Source organism: Trifolium pratense, linkage group LG2, assembly GCF_020283565.1.
Source record: "Trifolium pratense cultivar HEN17-A07 linkage group LG2, ARS_RC_1.1, whole genome shotgun sequence".
In the NCBI taxonomy this organism is placed as follows: domain Eukaryota; kingdom Viridiplantae; phylum Streptophyta; class Magnoliopsida; order Fabales; family Fabaceae; genus Trifolium; species Trifolium pratense.
The window spans coordinates 64,475,941-64,499,581 of NC_060060.1; the positions used below are offsets into that span (position 1 = coordinate 64,475,941).

The following is a 23,641-nucleotide window of genomic DNA, read 5'->3' on the forward strand; positions in this document are numbered from 1 at the left end:
GCATCAAATTAATCACTATGAAAAGAGTAGATTCTTACACATATAACATATTACACATGATCTCCCTACATTCTAGACTATCCTAGATCCTACCTCCAAGGAGTTTAGCTCCTCATCGTTCTTCGTTCGCTTCCTCGCTTCATCGCCACGGCTTGTGAATCCATGATCTGATGCGCTTGGAGCTCTCCACCGGAGTGTTGAATCACGATCTTCAAGTTCCAAGACCAGAATGTAGTCCAATTTCGCCCAATTTTCCAACCGAAAACAGAATTATGCAGAAAATATATATACAGAACGCAACCACGCCGCGCGCCAGATCTATCACGCCGCGCGTGGTTGCAAATCCATCAACTACGCCGCGCGTGGTAACAGAATCACGCGGCGCGTGATCAAGTCAGAGGCAATCTTCTTCTTCAATCAAGACTTCACGCCGCGCGTGGTCAAAGCTACGCCGCGCGTGATCAAGTCAGAGAGCAACCCAGTTCCTGAACAAAGCTTCACGCCGCGCGTGGTCAGGTATCACGCCGCGCGTGATCAGAGTGAAAATCTTGGCTCCCTGTGAGCTCCATCACGCGGCGCGTGATGGGCTACGCCCCCAGCGTAGTGAAAAGCATTCATTTCCTGCAGTTTTTCCTGTTTTCTTGCAAAATAAGTAATCAAGCTAATGGTTAGATTTCTCTCATATTTATTGCTAAAAACCTACTAAAATGTATCTAATGTTGCTAAAATAGGCATGGAATAGAGAGTGTGACAATTTGTCATCACAGTCCCTCTTAATGGGCCTTGGCTAGTCCAGCCCACTAAGAGGACCTTTGGCCCAGAGCTGGGGGCTATATAAGCTCTCCTATACAGGAGAGCTAGGTAACATTATTCATTCCCTCATTTACTTTCTCTCTCTAGTATCTCTCTTGCTCTCTTTCCTTGTCTGACTTTGGCATCGGAGCACCTGCAGGTACAACCCCCCCTCTGTGGATCATCTGCTCGGACCTGCTGCCTACCACCTGCTCAACGGACTTCCAGCTGGCCTTCTACCTGTTCTGATCAACAGTTAAGATCAGTGGCGCCGACTGTGGGGATCTGAGTTCTCCCCTTCTTTATTTCGAACAAGAAAACCAAAGAACAAAACCAATCAATCACTTTTTCATCATGGCCAGTTCATCTCATTTCAACAATGACGTTGAGGACGCTGCTCCTCCATCTTCTCCCCGTCTGTCTCCTGCTCTCATCACTGACCTCCAGGCCCTCCCCGAGTCAGACCCTAGAGACGGGCAGGAAACTTCCTGGACTTCTGAGGATGGCGACTTGGTCGTCTTGACTGAGAAACAGGCAGGGAAGCGCCCTCAGTCCGAGCAGGGCAAATCAGCAGAGACCGACTTGTCTGCTGCTTCAGTTACCAATGCTGAACTAGCAGCACTCATAGCTGCCCTGAAACAAACCACCGAAGTTCTCCAAGGCCAGAATCGCCGAATGGACGAGCAGAATCTGAGACTCGATCGCTTGGAAAGGAATCAGCGATTCTCAAGGAACAACTCTCCCCCGAGGAGAACTCCTACTTCTCAATCCCCTCCTCGTCAGGAAACTGTCAAACAACGACGACCTGCCCTCGAGAGGATCGAGCAACCTGGCAAGAAAAGAGACCATGTCTCCCCTCCCCGCGAGGGTATATCTTCTCCAAATGTGAAAAAAGGAAAAATTGTGGACCGAACACCTCCTCGTCGTCATTCTCCCTAGGGACTCAGCTTAATGACCAAACAAGGGCAGTCAGTAAGCCGCAGCTATCACACTGACCAATTCTCCAGGAGCCCTACTCCTAATCGCGAGGGTTCACCTCCCCTCAACTCACAAGAGAGCGACGAGGAGGATCCCCGCTGCCCTTTATCTCACGACATCCTTCAAGCACCCGTTCCAAAGGGATTTGAACGACCACCTGCTCTCCCAGCTTATGATGGACTTACTGACCCAGATGAACACATCGCATCAATCAATGCTACCCTGAACTTCTTGAGGGTCAGCGGAGCAATTAGATGCAGAATCTTCCCAAATACACTAAGAAAGGGAGCTATGGCCTGGTACCACAGCCTAGCTCCTCGCTCCATTTCCTCATGGATGGATCTGACTGACCAATTCTGCAGGCACTTCACTGCTTCCCGCAAACAACCAAAAACCGAGGCAGTCCCGGACGCCATCTTCCAAGCTGATAATGAATCTCTCCGCAGTTTCATAGAGAGGTTCAACAGAGAAGCCGTCCAGGTAGAAACAACTGATGACATGAAGAAGTACCTGCTCCAAAGGGGCCTTAGGCCAAACAGTGACTTTGCAAGAGCCGTTGGAATTGAAAAACCACGCACCTTTAGCGACCTCCTCCTCAAATCTCAAGCCTACATCCAATATGAGGAGCAACAAGCTGCAGATGCTGCCCGTTATGGGCGAGCAGGAAACAGCCAACCTGCTCCTCATTCAAATGCTGAACAGTCCAGCCGGGGAGGAGGAAGACGAAGAGGCGAAAGACCTAGAGAGCCCCGTGGACCTCCCAGCACATTCAGCGACTATACTCCCCTTAGTAAAACTCGGGAAGAAATTTGGAAAGAGTGCAACTCAGCTGAGTTCACTAAAGCAGGAATTAAATTTCCAAGACAACAACCCTCAAAGCCTGGCCAAGACAAGAGCAGATACTGCAAGTACCACAAAGGCTACGGCCATCTGACTGACGACTGCATCCAATTGAAGGACGCCATTGAAATATTGATTAGAAATGGGCAAATCAAACAATACGTCAAGAGGGGCAATGCTCCCCGGGCAGAAGCTGCTGAGACCAGCAACACCGAAGAAGCTGCACCAGAAAAATCCGGGCACAAGCCAGTTGCCCTTGCCATCTCCAGACCTGAAGACTTTTTTGTCCCTGACTACTTGGACGACACCTATGTTGCTCCCACACTGAACAAATGGGACGCACTTGCCCAAGCTATGGTTATCTCTGGTGGAGGTTTCGACAAACAGACTGTGGGATCCATCAAGAGAAAATTTGAAGAATTGATAGATGGCTCCTCCAACCTGAATGCAACTTTGGATAAACCGAGAGGGCAATCAAAGCCCTTAGCCTTCTATATGGAAGAGCTGCCCGGTGGAACTGCAAACTCCCAGATACCCCTGCTCATCAGAGTGGACATGGCAAATATGGACGTCCGCAGGGTACTGGTCGACCAAGGAAGCTCCTGTGATATCATGTATTCCCAACTTTTCAAGACTCTGCAACTAGATGAGACCTACCTCACCCCTTACTTTGGATCTGATCTCTCCGGATTTAATGGAGCAACAACTAAGCCATGGGGATATGTAGACCTACTAGTCACCGTTGGCTCTGAAGAAACTTCGAAAACCATAAAAGTGAAATTCCTGGTAGTAGACTGCCCTTCTCTCTACCAGTGCATCCTGGGCCGGACAGCTATTGCTGATTTAATGGTTGTCCCTTCAACTGCCCACCTCAAGATGAAGTATTATACTCACAAAGGCCAAGTTGCGACACTGCATGGAGACATTGAAGCGGCAAGAAGAGTCTTCAATGCGTCCTCCAAAGGAAATGAGTATATCGGGCAGCTCCCCGAGTCCAAGAAGTCCAAGGCAAAAACTTCCCTGCCCTTGCCAGAAATCAGCTCCATCGACCTCGACAACCGCTTCTCCAAACAGGAAAACAAGGATGAGAGGAAGCTCCGCAAAGAGAAGAAGGAAGACGACGAGGCAAGCCAAGAGCACCGTCGTCCAGTTCCAGACGGGGAGTTCGAGCTGATGCCCTTCGGAGAAGACCCGAGCAGGGCAGTGAAGATTGGGACTGGGCTCCCCGAACTTGCTAGGAAGCAACTTGAAGCCTGCTTGAAGGAAAATGCTGATCTGTTCGCATGGCACGCTTCCGAGATGCCCGGCTTGGACCCCCACATAGCATGTCACCAGCTGACTATTGATCCTTCTGCACTTCCCATTGTACAACGTAGGCGTAGGCAGTCTCCTGAGAAATCGGAGGCTGCAGAAAAAGCTGTAAAAGACCTCTTAGAGGCAAATTTCATTTCGGAGGCCAGGTATACAACCTGGCTGTCCAACGTTGTACTTGTCAAAAAATCTAATGGAAAGTGGAGGATGTGTTGTGACTATACCGATCTTAACAGGGCTTGCCCTAAAGACTCTTATCCCTTACCTTGCATTGATAGACTTGTTGATAATTCTTCTGGCTTTAAATTGTTATCTTTTATGGATGCTTATTCAGGTTATAACCAAATTCCAATGGCAGTGGCAGATAGAGAAAAAACAGCTTTCATGACTGAGTCGGGCAACTATTACTACAACGTAATGCCCTTCGTTCTTAAAAATGCAGGAGCTACATACCAGCGAATGATGAACAAAGTCTTCCGAGGACAAATAGGAGACATGCTCGAGGTATACATGGACGACATGATCGTAAAATCCCCCGAGGAACTCGACCATGTCGTGCACCTTCGAAAGGTGTTCGAGCAGGCCAGGAAATACAAAATGAGATTCAATCCAGAGAAGTGCACCTTCGGGGTCCGAGCAGGAAAATTCCTGGGGTTTTACCTAACCGAGCGAGGAATTGAAGCCAACCCTGACAAGTGCAGAGCTTTTGCCGAGCTCCCTACTCCGAACGATAAGAAGTCCATACAAACTCTTAATGGAATGCTAACATCGCTTTCCAGATTTGTATCCAAATCAGCACAACATGCACTTCCCTTTTTCAAATTACTAAAGAAAGAGGCAGTCTTCGAATGGACAGATGAGTGCGAGCAAGCTCTCCAACATTTGAAAAATGCCTTATCAGAGCCACTTATCCTCTCACGACCAAATAACGAGGAGGTATTATACCTGTACCTTTCCGTCGCCTCAGAGGCTGTAAGTGCAACTCTTATTCGTGAGACAAACGAAGGGCAGAAACCAGTATACTTTACGAGCAAAGCCTTGCAGGGTCCTGAACTAAGGTACCAACAAATTGAAAAAATAGCCCTTGCACTAGTTTATGCTGCGAGGAGACTAAGACATTATTTCTTGGCTCATACAGTTGTGGTCCGAACAGACCAACCAATCAAATCTTTGCTTGGCCAACCAGATATGGCGGGCAGGATGCTCAAATGGTCCCTCGAACTCTCAGAATTCGACATTCGTTACGAGAGCAGAAAAGCTCTAAAAGCCCAAGTCCTAGCTGACTTCGTCGCAGAGATGACGAGCTCCTCCCCTACAGTGGACGGAGCAGATAAATGGACAATCTTTGTGGACGGAGCATCAAGCGCCACAGGAGCAGGTGCAGGCATCATTCTTGAAAATGAGAATGGCTTACTAATCGAGGTGTCCCTAGCACTATCCTTCCCAACTTCAAACAACCAAGCAGAATATGAAGCATTCCTCGCTGGACTACGTTTGGCCGAGGACGTTCAAGCCAAGGAGATAAAAATCTACACAGATTCACAACTAGTCGCCTCGCAGGTGCTAGGAGAGTATCAGACCAAAAATGATAACCTCTCTGAATACCTAGTGCTAGTAAAGGAAAAGATCACAAAGTTCAACTCCGTTGAAATATTACATGTTCCCCGCGAACACAACAAAAGGGCAGATATCCTATCCAAGCTGGCAAGCACAAAAAGGAAGGGCGGAAACAAATCTGTCATCCAAGAGATACTCCCTCGTCCAAGCATAGAAAAACCAAGCAAGGTTGTGGACATAAACGTCATTGGCGACAAAGATTGTTGGATGACTCCAGTGTACAACTTCCTCGAGCACGGAACTCTCCCTGACGACCAGAAACAAGCAGCTGTAGTCAGACGAAGAGCCTGCTCCTACGTCATCCTCGACGGAAAATTATACAGGAGAGGATTTTCCATTCCTCTCCTAAAATGTGTGGACGAGGACACAGCAGATTACATCCTGCGCGAAGTCCACAAGGGCATTAACGCCCTGCACCTGGGAGGGAGATCACTTGCCAGGAAAGCCCTACGAGCAGGATACTATTGGCCTACTATGCAACAGGACGCCAAAGACCACGTAAAAAAATGTGACAAATGCCAAAGGCATGGGGATATGCACTTAGCTCCCCCTCAAGAACTAAAATCTTTGTCTTCCCCTTGGCCCTTCGCCTGGTGGGGCATGGACTTACTTGGTCCTTTTACCAAAGGACTTTATCAAAATCGCTACCTAATAGTAGCAGTGGACTACTTCACAAAGTGGGTGGAAGCCGAACCCCTCTCCGACATCACATCGCTCAGAATCCTGCGCTTCTTCAAAAGAAATGTGCTAGCTAGATTCGGAATACCACAAGTGGTAGTCACAGACAACGGAACACAGTTTACAGACAAAGATTTTCAAGCATTCCTTGTTGCCCTGGGCACCAAACAGCACTTCACATCGGTCGAGCACCCCCAAACCAACGGGCAAGCTGAAGCAGCCAACAGAGTAATCCTGAGAGGGTTACGAAGAAGACTCGACCAAAACAAAAAGAAATGGGTCGAAGAGCTTGACAATGTACTCTGGTCCTATCGAACAACCCCACACTCCACAACCGGAGAGACCCCCTTCCGAATGGTATATGGAACGGAGGCTGTTATCCCCGTAGAGATTGGGGAACCATCTCGTCGGACTGAGCAACCTCTAGACGAGGAGCAAAATGACGAAGCACTTCGAGAGGAGCTTGACCTCGTCGAAGAAATTCGAACAGGAGCTTCCTTAAAGGAGGCCACCCTGAAGCAGAAAATAGCTGCCCGGCATGACACCAAAGTCATCAAAAGAGAATTCGAGGTGGGAAGCCTCGTCCTAAGACGCAATGCAGATTCCCAGGGCGGCAAACTTGCACCCAATTGGGAAGGACCATACCGCGTCATTGACAAAACAGAAAATGGTGCATACTATCTCGAGGACCTTCGAGGAAAGAAACTTCCTCGACCTTGGAATGCCCAGAAATTGAAACAATATTACAGCTAAGTTATTGCCACACCAAAAAGGCTGCTCGCACTTCAGAACACAACGAGTCGAGCACCTTAAACAACGGAGGGCACCATGGCACACGTGCTCATCTAAAACCATAGCAGGGGAACTAATTCACCATAAGGGAAATGGAACTCCTGCTAGATGAGGATAACTCTCGAAACGAGCCCATCGTCCCCGTGCCACGACCTAGCACCCAGCTCGCGATGGGAGGTTCAGGTTGCGAAGAAAGGTACACTAGCGTGCTCGTATTCGCGTAACTTAGAAACAACTCTAAGTGCTTATACAGTTCCCTAAACTGTTTAAGTCAAAACAGAGGAAACTACCCTCAATAAAACATGCTCAGTATCAAGCAGGGGAAACCTCCCCGGCAAAATAACAACGAGCGCAGCATTCATACATGCAAAAATATGATAAGCATACAAAACATGCATAAAAATAAACAGGCAAAACTTAGCACACCAACTTGCTCGAATGAGCATACCAGCATGCCCAGTCGAGCACCTCAATAACGGGGAGAGAAGCTCCCCGCCACGAAGTTTAAACAGCAAATTTCGTTAAGTTTAAAATGGGGACAAGCTCCCCGGCTCAGATTTTGAGCAAGAAATTAGCATAAAATTTTGCTAAGTTAAAAGTAGGGACCAGACCTCCCCGGTTGAAATTTTAAACAACAAAATTTCGTAAAATTTTCTAAGTTAAAGAGACGGGGAGGCTCCCCGGTTGAAATTTTAAACAACAAAATTTCGTAAAAATTTCTAAGTTAAAAGACGAGGAAACATACATGCGAGCAGAAAATGTAAACATACATGCGAGCAGGTATAGACGAGCAGTTATAAACAAGCATAGATAAATAAACGGGCACCTGCCCGGAATTGTCATAAAAATAAAACGGGGACAAAAGCCCACTTGTTCCAATATTACAAACCATGGCTCAAAGGCCTCAAAATTCAAAAAGACAAAACAAATTACAATAGAAAAGCCAGGGACATCTACTCCTCGCACCTATCTTCCTGCTCGTGCCCATCACCCTGCCCGTCTCCATGATCTTCCTCATGCACCACTTCAGCATCATCCTCCTCGTCATCAGAGACGGCTAGGCCATCAGGGATAACAATCTGGCCATCTTTGACCTCCCCGTTCACATGCATTCCCCGGGTCACCAAATCCACATCAGGGTTGAGGAGCTTGATTTACTGAATGGCATTGTCAAAAGCATACTCAGTGCCCTCAACAAAGTCATGGGACAACTGAGCAATCACCTTGACCAAGTCTGCTCGGGTAGTCAAGCCTTCGGCAGCCTTGTGCTCGTTCTCACCCGGCACCATAGCAGCGGTAAGCCTTTCAATCTCAGCCCGAGCGGCATCCAACTCCTCTCTCCTTTGACGGTGCTCCTCCACCTTGTCACCCCAATGTTTCTGCTTCTCCTTGAGATCATCCACATCAATCTTGAGCTGGTTGATCCGACTTTTGGCCCGCTCGTGCCTGGTCCGGGCATTGTTCAGCTGCTCGAGTAGAGACTCCCGCTCGTCACCAAGGACAAGGGAGCTCGAGATCATTCGCACCATAGCAGCCATATCACGAGCATGTTGCTGCTTACGGACCTCTGGCTCCTGGTCAAGGATTGCTGACCGCTCGGCATCAAAGACCTCAGGAGGATATTTTTCAAAAAATTTCTCCACCGTATAGCACCGGGGAACTGGAAACCTGCTGCATGCGCCCATGCCCGTAGGAGTTTCATCGGCTTCCTCTTCTCTAAATCTCTTTGCCGGAGGTGGACGAACCGAGGAAGTAGGGGTATCCGAAACTCCCACCGAGGTTCCTATAACCTGCACGGAAGGGGTCCCCGGCCTCACCTCCTGGGAAGCTCTGGCAACAGTTTTCTTCTTCGACTGGCCAGACTTGCTCGCCTTCTCATTTTGCTTAGCCTTCAACATCCGCTCAGCAATGGTCTCCATTTTGTCTGCAAACATATGACGAGCAAGTTAAATAAAGGACAAGGAATACATACAACAATAACAGAAGTTTTTCTAAGTTAAAAAGAAAGGAAACAATACCCAAACACAATTTAACCTCCCCGGCATTTTTGCACTTGAGGAGGGTCCTAGTATTAATGTATCGAGGAGAGGTCTTCGGCTCCCCGTGTTCGTCCCTTATTGTAACTCCCTTACGAGTCGTCCAGACCCCTGGAGTAAAACCGGCCACAAAGGCCTTCAATCTCTCAAAGGCAGCCTTGTCCTCAGGAGACAAATCTGCATCCCCGGTTGTATACTCCTTAGGCTCCTTATGGAAGTGGGTGTACGACCAGCTCAACGGGAACTTAGGAACTGCCCGAAGTATGACCTGCCCGCTGGCATCCTTACGAGCAACACCTTGCTCGTCTATATCCTCCTCAAGTTCCAATAAACTCTCCCGGGCAGAAGGAGACTCTGGCCGGACGATATAATACCTCTCCTTAAAATCCTTAATGGAGTCCACGAACATCTTAAAAAGTTTGACATCCTCGTGATGCTTCAACGAAACCCAGTTTTGACGAGGTGCTCGTCCTACTTCCTTCGTCGGCTTACGTTGAATTTTGAATATCCTAAAAAAGAAGGGAAGGCTGGGACGAACATCTTTATACATGCAGAGACGCTCGAACGCCATTATAAACGACCAGGAGTTAGGGTGCAGCTGTGACGGAGCCACTTGCAAGGCTTTGAGAACACTTGCCGCAAAAGGGCTGAACGGCAGTCTAAGTCTCATCTCTTTAAAGACGAACTCATACATAGCAAAAGCCTGCCCGTCAAAAGACGAGCACACCCGTTCATCCTCCCCAGGTAAACGGGTCGACCAGTGTTTGGGCTCGTTTGCTCTCCTCTGCTCGACAGTGGTATGCAATTTAGGATCCTCGGGAGTAAGCGCCGAAGCTATTCCCCGGGGCTCAGGAGCAACCCAATCCAGTGCAGGATCAGTTATACAGTCGACCAACACATATTTCTCCGGACCCTGCACTTCTACCACCTCCTCGGATTCTGACATTTTAAAACCTGAAATGCAGTAAAAACAAAGTGAATTCGATGATCAAATCCACCCTTTCACCGCAGTTCAAGTGAAAGGGCGCAAGATAGGACGAGGACGCTGTCCCCGACCAAAGCCCTTTTCAAATGGCAATCAAAATCAAACCGATGAGGGTAAGGCAAATAAAAACGGGGAGATAAGCTCCCCGACATGAAATTTTGACAACAAATTTCATGAATCCTCTAAGTAAAAAACAGGGAGGTAAGCTCCCCGGCATGAAATTTCAACAACAAAATTCATGCAAAAAATTCTCTAAGTTGAAAACGGGGAGGCAAGCTCCCCGGCATATTCGAACTATCTAAAGTTTGAAACGGGGAGAGAAGCTCCCCATCACCTAACAAACCATCAAAGTTCGAAACGGGGAGGTAAGCTCCCCGGCACTAGTTATCTAACCTAGAGTTTCAAAAGGGAGGAAAGCTCCCCGGCACTAAAATTCATACGGTGCCCGGCACATTCATCCTAACGTTCATAAATTCATAGCGTTCTTCATGCAAAAACCCAGAAAAACACATAAAAAGCTGGGTGGGAAAGCAAAAATCGATCTAAGTAACAAAGTTTGGAAGAATTACCTTGAATATGAAGAAAATCTGAAGAACGATCTGACAAGTAAGTTGAAACTTCAGAGAGAATATCCAGAATTACAATTGAAGAGAGAGAGTGAAAAGTGAAAATGAAATTCACTCTCCTCTATTTATAGATCAAGCCAGGGGAATGAAGAGACGCTTTGATCCAATGGTCCTTACACTCCCTCGTAAAAATCAAAGCAGTAAATGCGCCCTTTCACATTCCCAACAAACAATCCTCCTCGTTACTAACCTCCTCGTCATAGTAACGAGCAATAAAGTCTCCTCGTTGCTAGCCTCTTCGTCATAGCAACGAGCGACAAGACTTCCTCGTCGCTATCTCTTCACCAGAGCAACAAGCAACATAGCAACAAGTAACAATTCTTTCTTGAAAATCATCTCCTCGTCAGCGTTGCGAGCAACAATACTTCTCGTTGTTATCTCTTCGCTATAGCAACGAGCAACTATTCCATCTTGTGCAATATCTCCTCGCAGGAGATACGAGCAACACATACTTCCTCGTAACCATAACTACGAACAAGATATTAAACATTCTCGAAAAATCGATTCGAGCAAAACATTGCAGATGCTTGCTACGAGCAAGGCTTTGACGAGCAACTTCCTCGTCCACTTTTGTTCAAGAGAGGTTGCAAGGAGATTTCCTTCTGCACTTGGGCACACATCAAAAGTCATCACTCCTATGCCCAGGAGCAACGACTTGGGGGGCTCCTGTTCTGGACTAGACTAATGCTAGTCCACCTAGACCCTCACAAAGTCCACATGGCTTGCCCAACCACCTCCATGTCAGCATGGCACAACCTCTCCACCAAGATAGGGTAAAATTACTACTCCACCCACTATCTAAGGGTAATATCTTGGTAGTCCCTCTTAATGGGCCTTGGCTAGTCCAGCCCACTAAGAGGACCTTTGGCCCAGAGCTGGGGGCTATATAAGCTCTCTTATACAGGAGAGCTAGGTAACATTATTCATTCCCTCATTTACTTTCTCTCTCTAGTATCTCTCTTGCTCTCTTTCCTTGTCTGACTTTGGCATCGGAGCACCTGCAGGTATAACCCCCCCCTCCGTGGATCATCTGCTCGGACCTGCTGCCTACCACCTGCTCAACGGACTTCCAGCTGGCCTTCTACCTGTTCTGATCAACAGTTAAGATCAGATGGCCATGCCAAGGGTGGTGGTTCTCTTAGCGCGTAAGTCTTACTACCAGCTGATAATACACACACTAGTATCAAAGTCATAGATGCCTTTAAAAAGATTGTGTTTTCAGGATCCACCTCCATAGAGTAAGATCTTAACTGTTAAAAAATTCAACGGTTTGTATTTAAATATTAGCATTGAGATTTCCTTTTAAAGTGAGAGTTCATTTTAGATGAGGCAAAACCTGTATTTGTAATTTTGTACTATTTCTTTGTTTATTTTGCTTTGGGTACATTGGTCTTATTAATGTTATATGCGCAGTGTTGCTGCGACAAAGAGTCATGTCATATTCCTTGGAACCGGTGAACATATGGATGAGTTTGAAGTTTTTGAAGTCCGGCCATTTGTCCGTTGTTTATTAGGTTTACTTTTTACTTTCTTGTTTCGCTTCATCGGTACAATGCAATATATTATAAGGTTAAATATATTTTCACTCCTTATAGAATATTCCTTTTTTGAATTTAGTTCCTATAATTTTTTTGTTATCATTTTTTAGTCCATACCTTTAATAAAATGGGTGCTTTTATTTTGTCTCAACCTTTTTACTCCATACCCTCTATAAGCGTCTATTTTTATAAAATGTATGGACTAAATGGTAAAAAAATTATAGGGACTAGTTTAAAAGATCCGTAATTTTATAGGAATGAGAAATATATTTCATGATATGTTTATATATCAGAGAGAGGATTGTCTCCTGTTAAGTTTTTGTGCAGTTGAATCATGACCACTCAATTTTCCTTTTCTACATTAATTAAATCATAAAAAAATATAATCTAAAGGTGAAAATAGAAACTGGACACCCTCCATTTAATTTCAGACCGGAGGCAATCCACTCTAAATATATCAAGGACATTCAATGATTACCAAGTTCCTATGCATATATTTTTTTAGGGGAAGTTCCTATGAATATGTAATCTTTAATCATTGTCAATGTTAAATGGCTTTTGAACTAGGCATGGGTGACTTGTCCGGGTTGATGGACAGAATTCATAAAGCTGTTCCTGTGGATCAACAGGCTGAATTGCATCAAAAGAGAAGGAAACTTCACCTTGAGGATTATGTATGACCAATTTCATAGCCTACTCAAAATGGGTCCTATCAACGAGGTTATTAACTATGTTTCAATGACTTTTTATTTATATATTTACATTTGATGCGCCATAAACATCCACAATGTAGAAATTTATTTTTGAGTATTTAAATGGGTCTCACTTATACACATTCATTTATAATTTTTTTAATAGTAGTACCTAATAATAAGCACTCAATCTCGCCAACCACCAGTTCACACAAACTTTTTAAACAAAATCTATTAATTATCTATCAATAAACTTATATCATTATTTGTACCCAAAAAAAAACTTATATTATTATATTTCAATATTTTAATCTTTAAAAGAGTGGAACTCGCGGAGAGAGAAGGTACCTATTTGAGACCTTGTGTTCATTAGGTACCCAAAATTATTTTTCCCCAATCTGGGTACCTCATAGGTACGGGATCTTAAAAATGAGAGACCATTCCATTGGGGATGATCTAATGAGCGCTTGTTTTATTGTTTCTATATAGCAATTATCTGGTGACTGCTATTTTATTTGACTCATTCGTTGATATATGTAGGTGTTTTCCATGCTTCCAGCGTTTAGTGCTGAACTAATGCCAAAAGGCCGTGAGAAAGAAAGCCAGATGAAAGTTAAGCGTTACATGACAATGATGGATTCAATGACAAACGAAGGCATGCATTAGGAATTGAATGTTGAAAATACCAACTTTATGCATGCAATATATCTTTATGCTTTCATTGAAATAATATACTGTAATATATTTTTACTTAAACGTTAATATTATGCTAATGTTTCAGAGCTGGATAGTTCAAGCCCAAAGCTCATGAATGAATCACGCATGATGCGAATAGCTCGAGGTTCCGGTTATCAAGTTAGGGAAGTGTTGGAGATGGTGGAAGAGTACAAACGTCTTGCAAATATATGGAAAAGGTTTAAAATGCCAAAGGGTAACATGAGTGCCCTCTCTCCACAAATATTGAAGCAATTTGGTGGCATTGGCGGGTTACAAACTATAATGAAGAATGTACGTAGGATTTGCTAAAGACAAGATGGGAATGTTTGGTGCTGGTGATTAGTTGATGGAGCACGACAGACATAATTGTTCTAATATTTAATCTCTTCTTGAGAAATATTTCTTCATTGTTCTAATTAATCTCTTCTTGAGAAATATTTTTTCAGAATATTGATACCATGACGACAATTACATTGATTTCAGAAATACACTGTTTAAGCAGATTTATTTGTCTGCAAAAGTCTTAATTAGATGGTAATCCTTTTAGGCAAAGTTAATTTAATATCACATTTTTCATTTGTGTAAACTACGAAGCACGAACACGACGCTAACATAAACTCATGACAATTAACAGAAATTTAAGTACATGACAATTACAATGTTAACAAAAACTCATGTGGCATAGAACAATAAAAAAGGACGTCTTTTTTAGGAATAATTGGAAGAAATGATGAAAACGAAAACAAGCTCATAAGCATTTAAAGGAGATTTTGTTGCGATGTCTTTGACAGAGATTAGATTGCTGCAAGTGTTTCACAAGCTCGAAGTCACGTGAGTTTAGTTTGCAGCTTTCTCTTACGTTTAGAATAACAATATTGACAAACGAATTTTTTTTGTAAAAAAGATATAAAAGACCAAAACTACATGACAATTACAATGTTACCAGATAATTGCTATATAGAAACAATAAACCCTTGTGGTCATAAACCCATGTGCCATACCCATTGTCGTCCCTATTAATATTTATTGCCATACCCAAAATGCGGGTTTTTATCCTACCAATTTTGGGTATTTTTTGCGGGTGCCCACTGGGTATGAGTCAAATTTTCATCCTAAATATTAACAATTACAATGTTAATATTTCTAATTTCTAACAATAGAAGAAGAAACTGACTAACTTGTCCTGCAAGTTATCCCATTTCTAAGTGGTAGTTACAGGGTAGAAGTTATTGAGGCACTTATGCCACGTGTATAGTTAATTAGGAGATTACAACTTGTATATAACATTGTAATTCCCTCTCTTTCAATTAACGAGAATCATTTTCATTCCTTTCTCAATTTTCCTTTCTCTTAGTTCTATGAATGTAACACTAATATGGTATCATTGAGCCCGGTATAATCCAGATAGTTATCGTTTCAAGTAAGCACGATGGTGAGAAACAATCAAGGCAGTGGCATGGGAAAGGTGCAACAATTTAGTTCACTCATGGCTGATCGATTCGATGAAACCACAAGTTGCAGAGAGTGTGGTTTACATCGAAAATGTGGTAGATGTATGGAACGATCTTAAAGAAAGATATCTGCAAGGTGATTGTGTTCGTGTTGCAACTTTGTATCAAGATATCTCTAATTTCAAGCTTGCTTTGAAGGTGTCAGAATTTTTCTCTGAAATGTGATCCATGTGGGAAGAACTTGATCAATTTCGACCCATGCCAAGATGTGCATGTCCACTTCCATGTGTTTATGCAGCTATGCGCAATGCAAGAATGTTCAAGAATGAAGATAAGATCATTCAGTTTCTTATGGGATTGAATGAACAATATCAAAGTGTAAGGTCCCAACTCCCAAATACTGTTGATGGAGCCACTACCAACTATCAATAAGGTTCTTTCTATTGTTTTACAAGAAGAAAGACAACAGAATTTATGGTATTCATGCTCAACTTGAGAGCAAGAATGATGAGAGTCAAGGTAGAGTTTATGGCAAAGGTAGAGGCTATGGTAATAATCTAGGTGTGGCAATAATCAAGGTGGCAGGGGCAGAGGCAATCCCTACAAAGATAAAGTCTGTACCTATTGTGGTAGAAATGGTCACATAATTGATATTTGTTATAAGAAACATGGTTATCCACCCAATTGGGGATTTGGAAGAGGACATCAAGGCAATGCTTATGCAAATCATGCTGGTGTTGATAATGATGAAGGTTATCATGATGCAGGCAATGCACAGCTGAGAGCTACATATGAAGGTAATGTCTCTCTGACTAAGGATCAATATAATAGTTTGATAGCTCTGCTCGAAACAAACCAAGTTGATGGAACCAAGCAAGCATGCTACCAATATGGTTAGAGGAGATAATAGGCATGGCAACGGGGCTGGGACGAATTTTTTCCTCCCCAAACCTAAACCCATAAAGTTCGGGTTGCCCCAAACCCATCCCAATTTTGAGTGGGGATAAAAGATATAACCCCAAACCCATACTCAACGGGGACCGAGTATCCCCGACGGGGTTCAGGTATCCCGTTACGCCTCTTCCCGCGTGAATTTGGATTGTATTTTAATATTTTTTTATTAAAAAAAGAAATTAAAAGTCCAAAATTATTTTTTTTAACGATATTTTTTTAAATAAAGAAAAAAAAAAGTCTTTCCATTTCTTCCATTATTATATAGTTTTGAGAATATAAATGCAAAAGTGTGACATTAAGTGAGTCAAAATATCTTGTATACACTCCATAATATTTAAAAACTTTGGTAATGGAAGAAATGAAAATAACAGGAAATGGAGTGAATTCAAACTCTTTGTTTAATACTCAAATTAAAAATAAAAAATAAACATATGAATGAAATTTAAGAGATTGTTTAAGGATTTCTAATTTAAAAGAGGTAAAATTTAATTTTAATATAAGCGGGCCGGATTCGGGATGAGTATTAATTAGGAACAGAGGGAGTAATTTTTTTTTTGTCAAGAGAACAAAACATGATTTTTTTTTGGTTTACAATGAGCTGACTTGAACAAACATAGTGGCTTGAACAAAACATGATTTTAATATTATTAAATATATTAAAAAAAAAAAGAAATACATTAAGTAAGTATATGTCATGTGAGTACGTGATTATGCTCAGCAGCTAGCACCATTGTGAATTAATTTTCCTGTGAAAAAAAAAACCTTAATTAGATGATTTGAACAAAAGACAAATGATATCCGCTAATGAAAATAAAAACACATGCCGTAAAGCTTCCTGAAGTCAATCTAACGGTTTAAAATTGTGAAACAGAGATGGCAGCAGGTTGGTTGCTGCTTAGGATCAAGAATCAAGATTGAACAATTTGAAACTATAACTAACTCCAACGCTAATATTTTTTTGAAACTTGTTTACACACACCCTTCTTCTTCTCAACATTTTGTTGAAACAAATATTGTTCTTTTTTGAAACTTTATGATGGAGCAAACGATATTTGTGACTATGTCTGATCGTGAGAGAATGAACTATAGAGAACTACTTCAGAAGGCCCTTGAAACATTTGACAATCCTGAAGCATCAAATTTGGAATGTGCTACATCATGCTTTGAGTTTCATGATTTCTTGGTTCAATCTAATAAGTTTTTACAAGTGCTTCATAGAGTGGATCAACTTCTGATGTTGGGTTGCTTTAAATCATCGAAAATCATAGTCCTCCATGATGATTGTCATCTTATACATCATTACTTGCATTCTGCATTGAATGCTTTGAATATTCATTTCTTCTCCTATGGAGAAGAGTCAAATTCAAATTCTGTTCGGACTTTCATCGAATCCGATACTAGGACAATTTTAATGCCGATCGGAGCATTGACGGAAAATGACAGGTTCTACTTTCCCCCAAATTCACAACTGTTACTTACCTTTGCTGTCAACACTGAGAAGAAGAATTTCATTCTCAATCGTATTCTAACATATGGTGAAGATGAAGACAGCTTGATTTTAAATAATTTTGTGGTAAGAAATTCTGTTGAAGAAGTCATTGGAAACACCAATGAAGATTACACTGCTGAAGTCTTGCATGAAATCATCACAATAGCATCCTTACTTCCTGCTGAGTGAGAGGTAAGGTTTATAATTTTGTTCACTGGTTTATATTCTCTATGAGTAGTAGTGTTTATTGATTAATAGTTTTGGTTTTGTGATTGTTGTCACACTTTTCAGTTTTGACTTGTCCACTGGTTCTATCTGTTGACAAGATTTTACTTCTGGTTCTCATTTATATGTTATATATACTGTTAAGAATCAAGTTTGCCGATTAAAAAAAAAAAAATACTGTTAAGAATCAATTGGTCTCATTTGGTCTGACTTAGTGTTAAGAATCAATTGGTCTCTGATTTATATGTTAAGAATCAATTGGTCTCACTTTCACTTATATGTTTTGTAAACAACCATCTGTTTGTCTTGTTGGTAGTTCTAATTCTAAGCTTTATATTGACATCCTCTATTTAGGCATAAATCAACAACTATTTAGGCACTATGTTCTTTTTATTTTTGTGATACAAGTGTTTATTAATCAATATATAGTTTGGTTTTTCAGGTGATGTGATGAGATGAGGTGATGATATTGGATGATGCACTTAAGAGTACATGGATGCTTGAAATGAAATGAAATGCAATTCAGATATGCCACAAGCTTGTTTGTTCCTATCCTATTCCTTCCTATATCTCACAATTTGTTACTGATGATAGCTTGTTTTTCCTATACTATTCATATACTTTACTTTAGCTTTTCTGTTTCCTATATCTCACAATTTGTTACTGATGGGTGATGGCTTGTTGGTTCCTATACTGTAGTTTAGCTCTCCCTTAATGTAGCTTTTCTGTTAGTAGTTACCATACAATGGAATAGCTTTTCTGTTAATAGTTACCACCATATGATGGAATCAATATACATGATAGAGAATTTTCATTCAATTTGTTCTCTTTACAAATTGGTCATAGCACAAAACTATTTGTATTCAATTCCACCAAACAGTATTGATTGTAGCTATTGCTCACAAAACAAATCGGTATGATTGATTGATTATATGAAGCATTAGATGAATTTTATTTCTATGAATATGTTATGTTAGAAATCATGATTCAGATGAACAAACTTGTACTTTAGGAGCTTTAGCTCTGACTTTGATCAAATGGTATGCTCCAAAGCTCAAACTCTTTCAAGCCAGGTGTGGAATGAAAAGATGAACGATAATTAAAGCATTATTATCTCAATTTCTTATAATTTTAAACATGTCCCAACACTATTTTTTAGTAGTATGCAAATATGAGGGAGGAACCGAAATTGAGAAATTTTTAATTGGGGACCAAAGACAAAATCTGTAATTATATTGTCTCTCTAATTTATTTTTTTTGTTATTTTCCTTGCAATTAAAAAATAATAAAGAACAATTAGAAAGATATATTTTCAATTAGTCTGAGTTATTTTTTATTTTTTTTATTAGAGATCGAACTCGAATTCTTCCGAACAACTTATTAACCATTTCGATATAATGTTTTGGTTATTACTAGCATTTAGCGTAAAATAAAATGTTCTACGAAGATATTTATTATTATTATGTTCAACCAAACCATCAGAAATGTTCAAGGGTATCTTTTCTTTTACCTCAATCTTCGTTTTTTTTTTTCTGTGAAATTAGTTGTTTGTAAGAAAAAAGATTCATAATTTCATTAAAAAAAAAGATGGCTATTTCAGAAAAAATCATGATCTCGATAATTACGCTGCTGTTGATTTCTCATGTTGATTATTTTTTCATCGGATATGGGAAAAACCCTTCAAAAAAGTTGATTTTTTAAAACATTAAGATCAATTGATTAGGAATGATTTGTGTATTTCTGATAATGATAATTGACCCCAATTTTCATGTAATCAAATTGGATGGCTTCTTCTTAGTGTTGTGGATTATTGTTATGAAATGTTGGTATAATAATAAAAGCTGAGAAAAGTGTGGATGATTGAGCGCGGTTTCAGTTCTAATTATTAATTTTGCATTTGCACCATGTTTAATTGCTCTTAAAATTGGAGATTATATAAAAAAAAACCTAGCTATATGTTTTTCTTTTCAGGTTCTTGTTGGTTTATATGCACAAACAATTGATAGTAAACATATACTCCTACGAAATAACGGCAAGAAGCCATAATCCACTAATAAAAACTTAACTACTTGAGTGTCTTTCATTCCCTTGATTTTAAAAATCACTGGAGCTTATTCTTTACGCATGGTATGTTACATATAACCTATTTTTGGGCCTGATATTATTTTCATCCCATTGTTCTTTGTTTTGAATTTTATTTTCTGAGGTCAAAAGATGGCTTTTAGCTTTACTAAGATAGTTAGATTAGATAGGGTTTATGTGGAGGGTGGTGTGAATAGTAAGGTTTAGTAGTTAAGAAAGGAGTAGTAAATAAACAGGGAGTGCAGATAGCAAAAGTGTCTAATTTTATGAGGGAGTTAAAACTTAGAATTAGAATAAATCTGATTTTTTTAAGAGGATTAGAAACTTAACCTAATTTGCACAATAAATATTTAGACAATTTTTTGTCAAGTGTAATTTATGTGTATTTTTAAAATATGTAAAAAGCATATAAGATAAAAAATAAAAGAAAAATAAACACAAACATATAAGTGTCACAAACGCTATCAATATTTCGATATTCAAATAATACAAGTGATCTTCACTTTAATACTACTACGCACCAAATTTAATAGTATTGGTCGTAACTTACAATATAAATAATCCTAACATGCAATTCAATATACCTTTAACTATACGTATGAGCCATCAACATGATGAAATATGTGTTCATTGTTCACACAAGAGCAATCTCTATTATAACTTCAGTCTCTTTAATTCCTTTGATGTGTCCAACATAAAGATCAGTCCCATAAGAATCAGATTCTGAAAGCCTTTGTTTACCACCATCAGACATACTTAAAACAAAATCCACAAAATGCCTCCAATTTTCACCTTCAAGCAACCTCTTATTTATTCTTAAATAAGTAAAAGCACTTAATCCACTTGTTGACAAAACTTGACCATAAGCACTTGAATCATATCTCTCCAATGCATTCTCACCAGCAAGTTCTCCACCTGCAATCTTTGTTGCCATTCTCACTTGATTAACTAATCCTTCCGGCGAACAATTCGCATGACCAGGTTGTTCCCTATCCTTCATTTCCATGCATGTGAAATTCAATATAACACCATGTTTTGCTAGCATTTGTGCTATTGGTATATAACCATCATGAAACCTTGTGTTATAGTAACCTGCTGTTAATTCAGTTGCATGTGATCTTGCATTATAATGCCAATGAATTCCAGCTATTTTTGCTGATAGTTTCACTCCACTTGTTTGGAATATGCTTTTGGCTGATACAAGGATTTTCTCACCATGTTCAACAAGTTTGCTTGAGTACCAATCAAGAAAGAATTCTCCATATTCTGTGTTCCATGTTCCTTCTCTTTTGAAAAATCCTGTATCTTCAGGAAATTGATTGTATTGACCCGAGTCATGAGGTCCACTTGTTCCCCACTCTTTCTTCCCAATTGCTTGTGCTGATGCTTCCAAGGAAGACCTCATATACTGTATGAAAAACAAGTCATTACAGTCTCTATGAAGCACAAACACAGACATGAACATCGGACATGACACAAACACTAACACAAACACATCAACACTGATAATGATGTAAGAACATGACTCAATAGCTTACCGATTGAACAAGTGTCCGGCACCAATTGAACATACCTAATTCAAAGAGTATTCATGCTTTATAGCTTACCGTTGAACTCACAACTTGTGGACTAATAAGATATTTTTAGTTAACAAACAAAAAATCCAACTAAAAAATAGAACAGAGAAAAATTGTGTTTTTTTTATATATGAAAAAGAGATTTTTTATTAGTAGCTAGATATTTTTGTAATTTTGTCACATGTGAGATGTCATTGTTATAACTAAGATATTTTGTGATCAAGAATCTAATTGTAATGAGACATGTCTGATGTTATTATGATGTTGGACTATTTTTCTTGAAATAATTAAAAATTAATGACTTTATGATTTTGTACCTTGTCATAGCATTGAAACTCTCCGATTCCTGGAAATTGCCAAGTTCCATCCGTTTCTGGGTAAGATGGATATCTCAGCTCTCCACAAGGACCAAGTCCCACCTGAATTTCCTGTAAATGAATTTAGTCTTAATTAGAACTTTATACATGCCAAATTGCCAATATATATGCATCAAGTCATCCCCTATTATTAATCACAAATAGTGGTCTGACATCGATCAGACCACTATTTCGGACGTTATAATAAAGATGATCATCGTTGTTAAAGTTTTGAACGAATGTCTGGCTGAAAATGTATTTTATAAGATACGATAACACCGAATACTATTGAAAAATCTCAACCAAGTTTCTTAATTACATATTTAACTACAAAATTGAATTGCAAGTTACTTACTATGATAACATTGCCCAAATAATCTCTAAATCTGTCGCGGAAGCTTCTCATATAATCGGCGTAGACTTGAAGCGGAGTCCTTCCTCCAAGAACAGGTACCGAATCACAGCCTAATGAGATGTATTCAGGATTCCTCCTCCCTAATTTGTCTGTGTAAACCAAATCAGGGTTCTTGCTGATTTCTTCTAGCACCCATGGAGGCAGAGGAATGCTTTAAAAACGTTGTAAAAACAAAATTAGCCTCATAAACAACTATACAAGTATAAACTATAAACTCAAACGCTAATTGAAATAGCTTCTGAAAAAGCATAAAAAGCCGGTAAATAGACGCTCTAAACTCATGAGCTAAGAACAATTACCAACTCTACTATAATCATACAAATTTATAAGCTAAAAATTATGAACTTAAGCTATAATCATACCTGCAGGAGTCACCGACATTTCCACCACATTGATGAAAAGACATAACAATTTGAAGCTTCAAACCATGTTTTTGTACCATTTGAACAAGCTCAACATAAGCTTCCCAATTATACTTCATAGGACCATCTTTTTCAACCAAACCCCACCAAGCATCAACCATTACTCCTTCAACACCAGCACTCTTTAGTGCCATCAAACTAGCATTCATTGCTCTTGCTTTATTCAATTTTCCACCCATTGTTACTGTGTCTAATGGCAACATCACAAATACCGGTACTCTAGTCGAATCAGCATCGTGGTTATGCGCAACCGATGGTGTGTGAATCTTCTCCCATTTCTTGTTTTTCTTAACTACAGAGTTGGTGTTTTCCTTTGTGAAATGTGTTTCTTGCATTGAACTCTTTGTTTTGAGTTTGAAACCAAAAGATGGTTTGATTTTTGGACAAGAAACTTTGTTGACAGAAAAATCATCAAGAGATTTTAATACTCTTGTTTCTTTTTTATTAATGAAGGAAATTGAAGAACGAAGTGTTAGAGCCATTTTTTTGTGTTATATTTCAGGTTTTTTTTTTTTTTGACTAGTGTGTATTTCTGTTTGCAGCTGAAGATATATTGGAGCAAGGAAGAGAATATATATAGAAGATAAATGTTTCTTTAATTCTTTTTTTAAAAAATAAAAAATAAGTAGATTTTTCTTTCGGGAAAATTGAACTTGAGAACCTTGGTGGGTCAAGGTTTTTGTTTTGACGCATGGTGGGTCAAGTTAAAAGTACAAAAAAAATCAAAAACTCGTCGGTCCATGCTTACGTGTTACCACCTCTTCCATTATGATATTTTATTTTGAAAATAAATATCTTTATTTCTGTGGACATTGAAAATAAATATCTTTGCTATAAAAAATAAAGTAAATATCTAACTTGACAAATAAATTAAAGTGAATAAAAATGTCGACCTTTTTATAAATAAAAAAAAGTGTCCACTTTGGTAGACATGGTGATGGGATGAATCATGTCCTCCTGGAACTCAAATTCTTAAAATTTGGATATTCATAGACCCGTTAATTTTTAATAATGGGATAAAAAGTAGAACCTAAATTCATATTCGACGGGGTTCGAGTATTCCTAATG

The 23,641-nt window shown here is 40.2% G+C and overlaps 2 protein-coding genes across 2 annotated transcripts; one reads left to right on the forward strand and one right to left on the reverse strand.

Annotated features, from left to right (window-relative positions):
• Nucleotides 1-12,075: 12,075 nt before the first annotated feature.
• On the forward strand, nucleotides 12,076-14,164 carry LOC123908332 (signal recognition particle 54 kDa protein 3-like). The gene is made up of 4 exons (XM_045958948.1): nucleotides 12,076-12,169; nucleotides 12,761-12,913; nucleotides 13,426-13,540; nucleotides 13,667-14,164. The coding sequence occupies exons 2-4, from the start codon at nucleotides 12,866-12,868 to the stop codon at nucleotides 13,909-13,911; spliced, it is 408 nt and encodes a 135-aa protein (XP_045814904.1). The 5' UTR covers nucleotides 12,076-12,169; nucleotides 12,761-12,865; the 3' UTR covers nucleotides 13,912-14,164.
• Nucleotides 14,165-20,249: 6,085 nt separating this feature from the next.
• Nucleotides 20,250-23,165, reverse strand: LOC123908333 (beta-amylase 3, chloroplastic-like). The gene is made up of 4 exons (XM_045958950.1): nucleotides 22,514-23,165; nucleotides 22,092-22,302; nucleotides 21,698-21,808; nucleotides 20,250-21,211 (listed from the first exon to the last, which is right to left on the reverse strand). The coding sequence occupies exons 1-4, from the start codon at nucleotides 23,053-23,055 to the stop codon at nucleotides 20,438-20,440; spliced, it is 1,638 nt and encodes a 545-aa protein (XP_045814906.1). The 5' UTR covers nucleotides 23,056-23,165; the 3' UTR covers nucleotides 20,250-20,437.
• Between the last annotated feature and the right edge of the window lie 476 nt (nucleotides 23,166-23,641).

What these genes read in the sequence shown, in the direction of transcription:
- LOC123908332 (XM_045958948.1), top strand. Translation starts at nt 12,866, where the DNA reads ATGTATGACCAATTTCATAGCCTACTCAAAATGGGTCCTATCAACGAG. An exon ending in AAATGGGTCCTATCAACGAG is followed by an intron (nt 12,914 to 13,425) that starts GTTATTAACTAT and finishes TGATATATGTAG; the next exon opens with GTGTTTTCCATGCTTCCAGC. An exon ending in GGATTCAATGACAAACGAAG is followed by an intron (nt 13,541 to 13,666) that starts GCATGCATTAGG and finishes CTAATGTTTCAG; the next exon opens with AGCTGGATAGTTCAAGCCCA.
- LOC123908333 (XM_045958950.1), bottom strand. Translation starts at nt 23,055, where the DNA reads ATGGCTCTAACACTTCGTTCTTCAATTTCCTTCATTAATAAAAAAGAA. An exon ending in ATTTGGGCAATGTTATCATA is followed by an intron (nt 21,809 to 22,091) that starts GTAAGTAACTTG and finishes ATTCATTTACAG; the next exon opens with GAAATTCAGGTGGGACTTGG. An exon ending in AGTTTCAATGCTATGACAAG is followed by an intron (nt 21,212 to 21,697) that starts GTACAAAATCAT and finishes TTTTTCATACAG; the next exon opens with TATATGAGGTCTTCCTTGGA.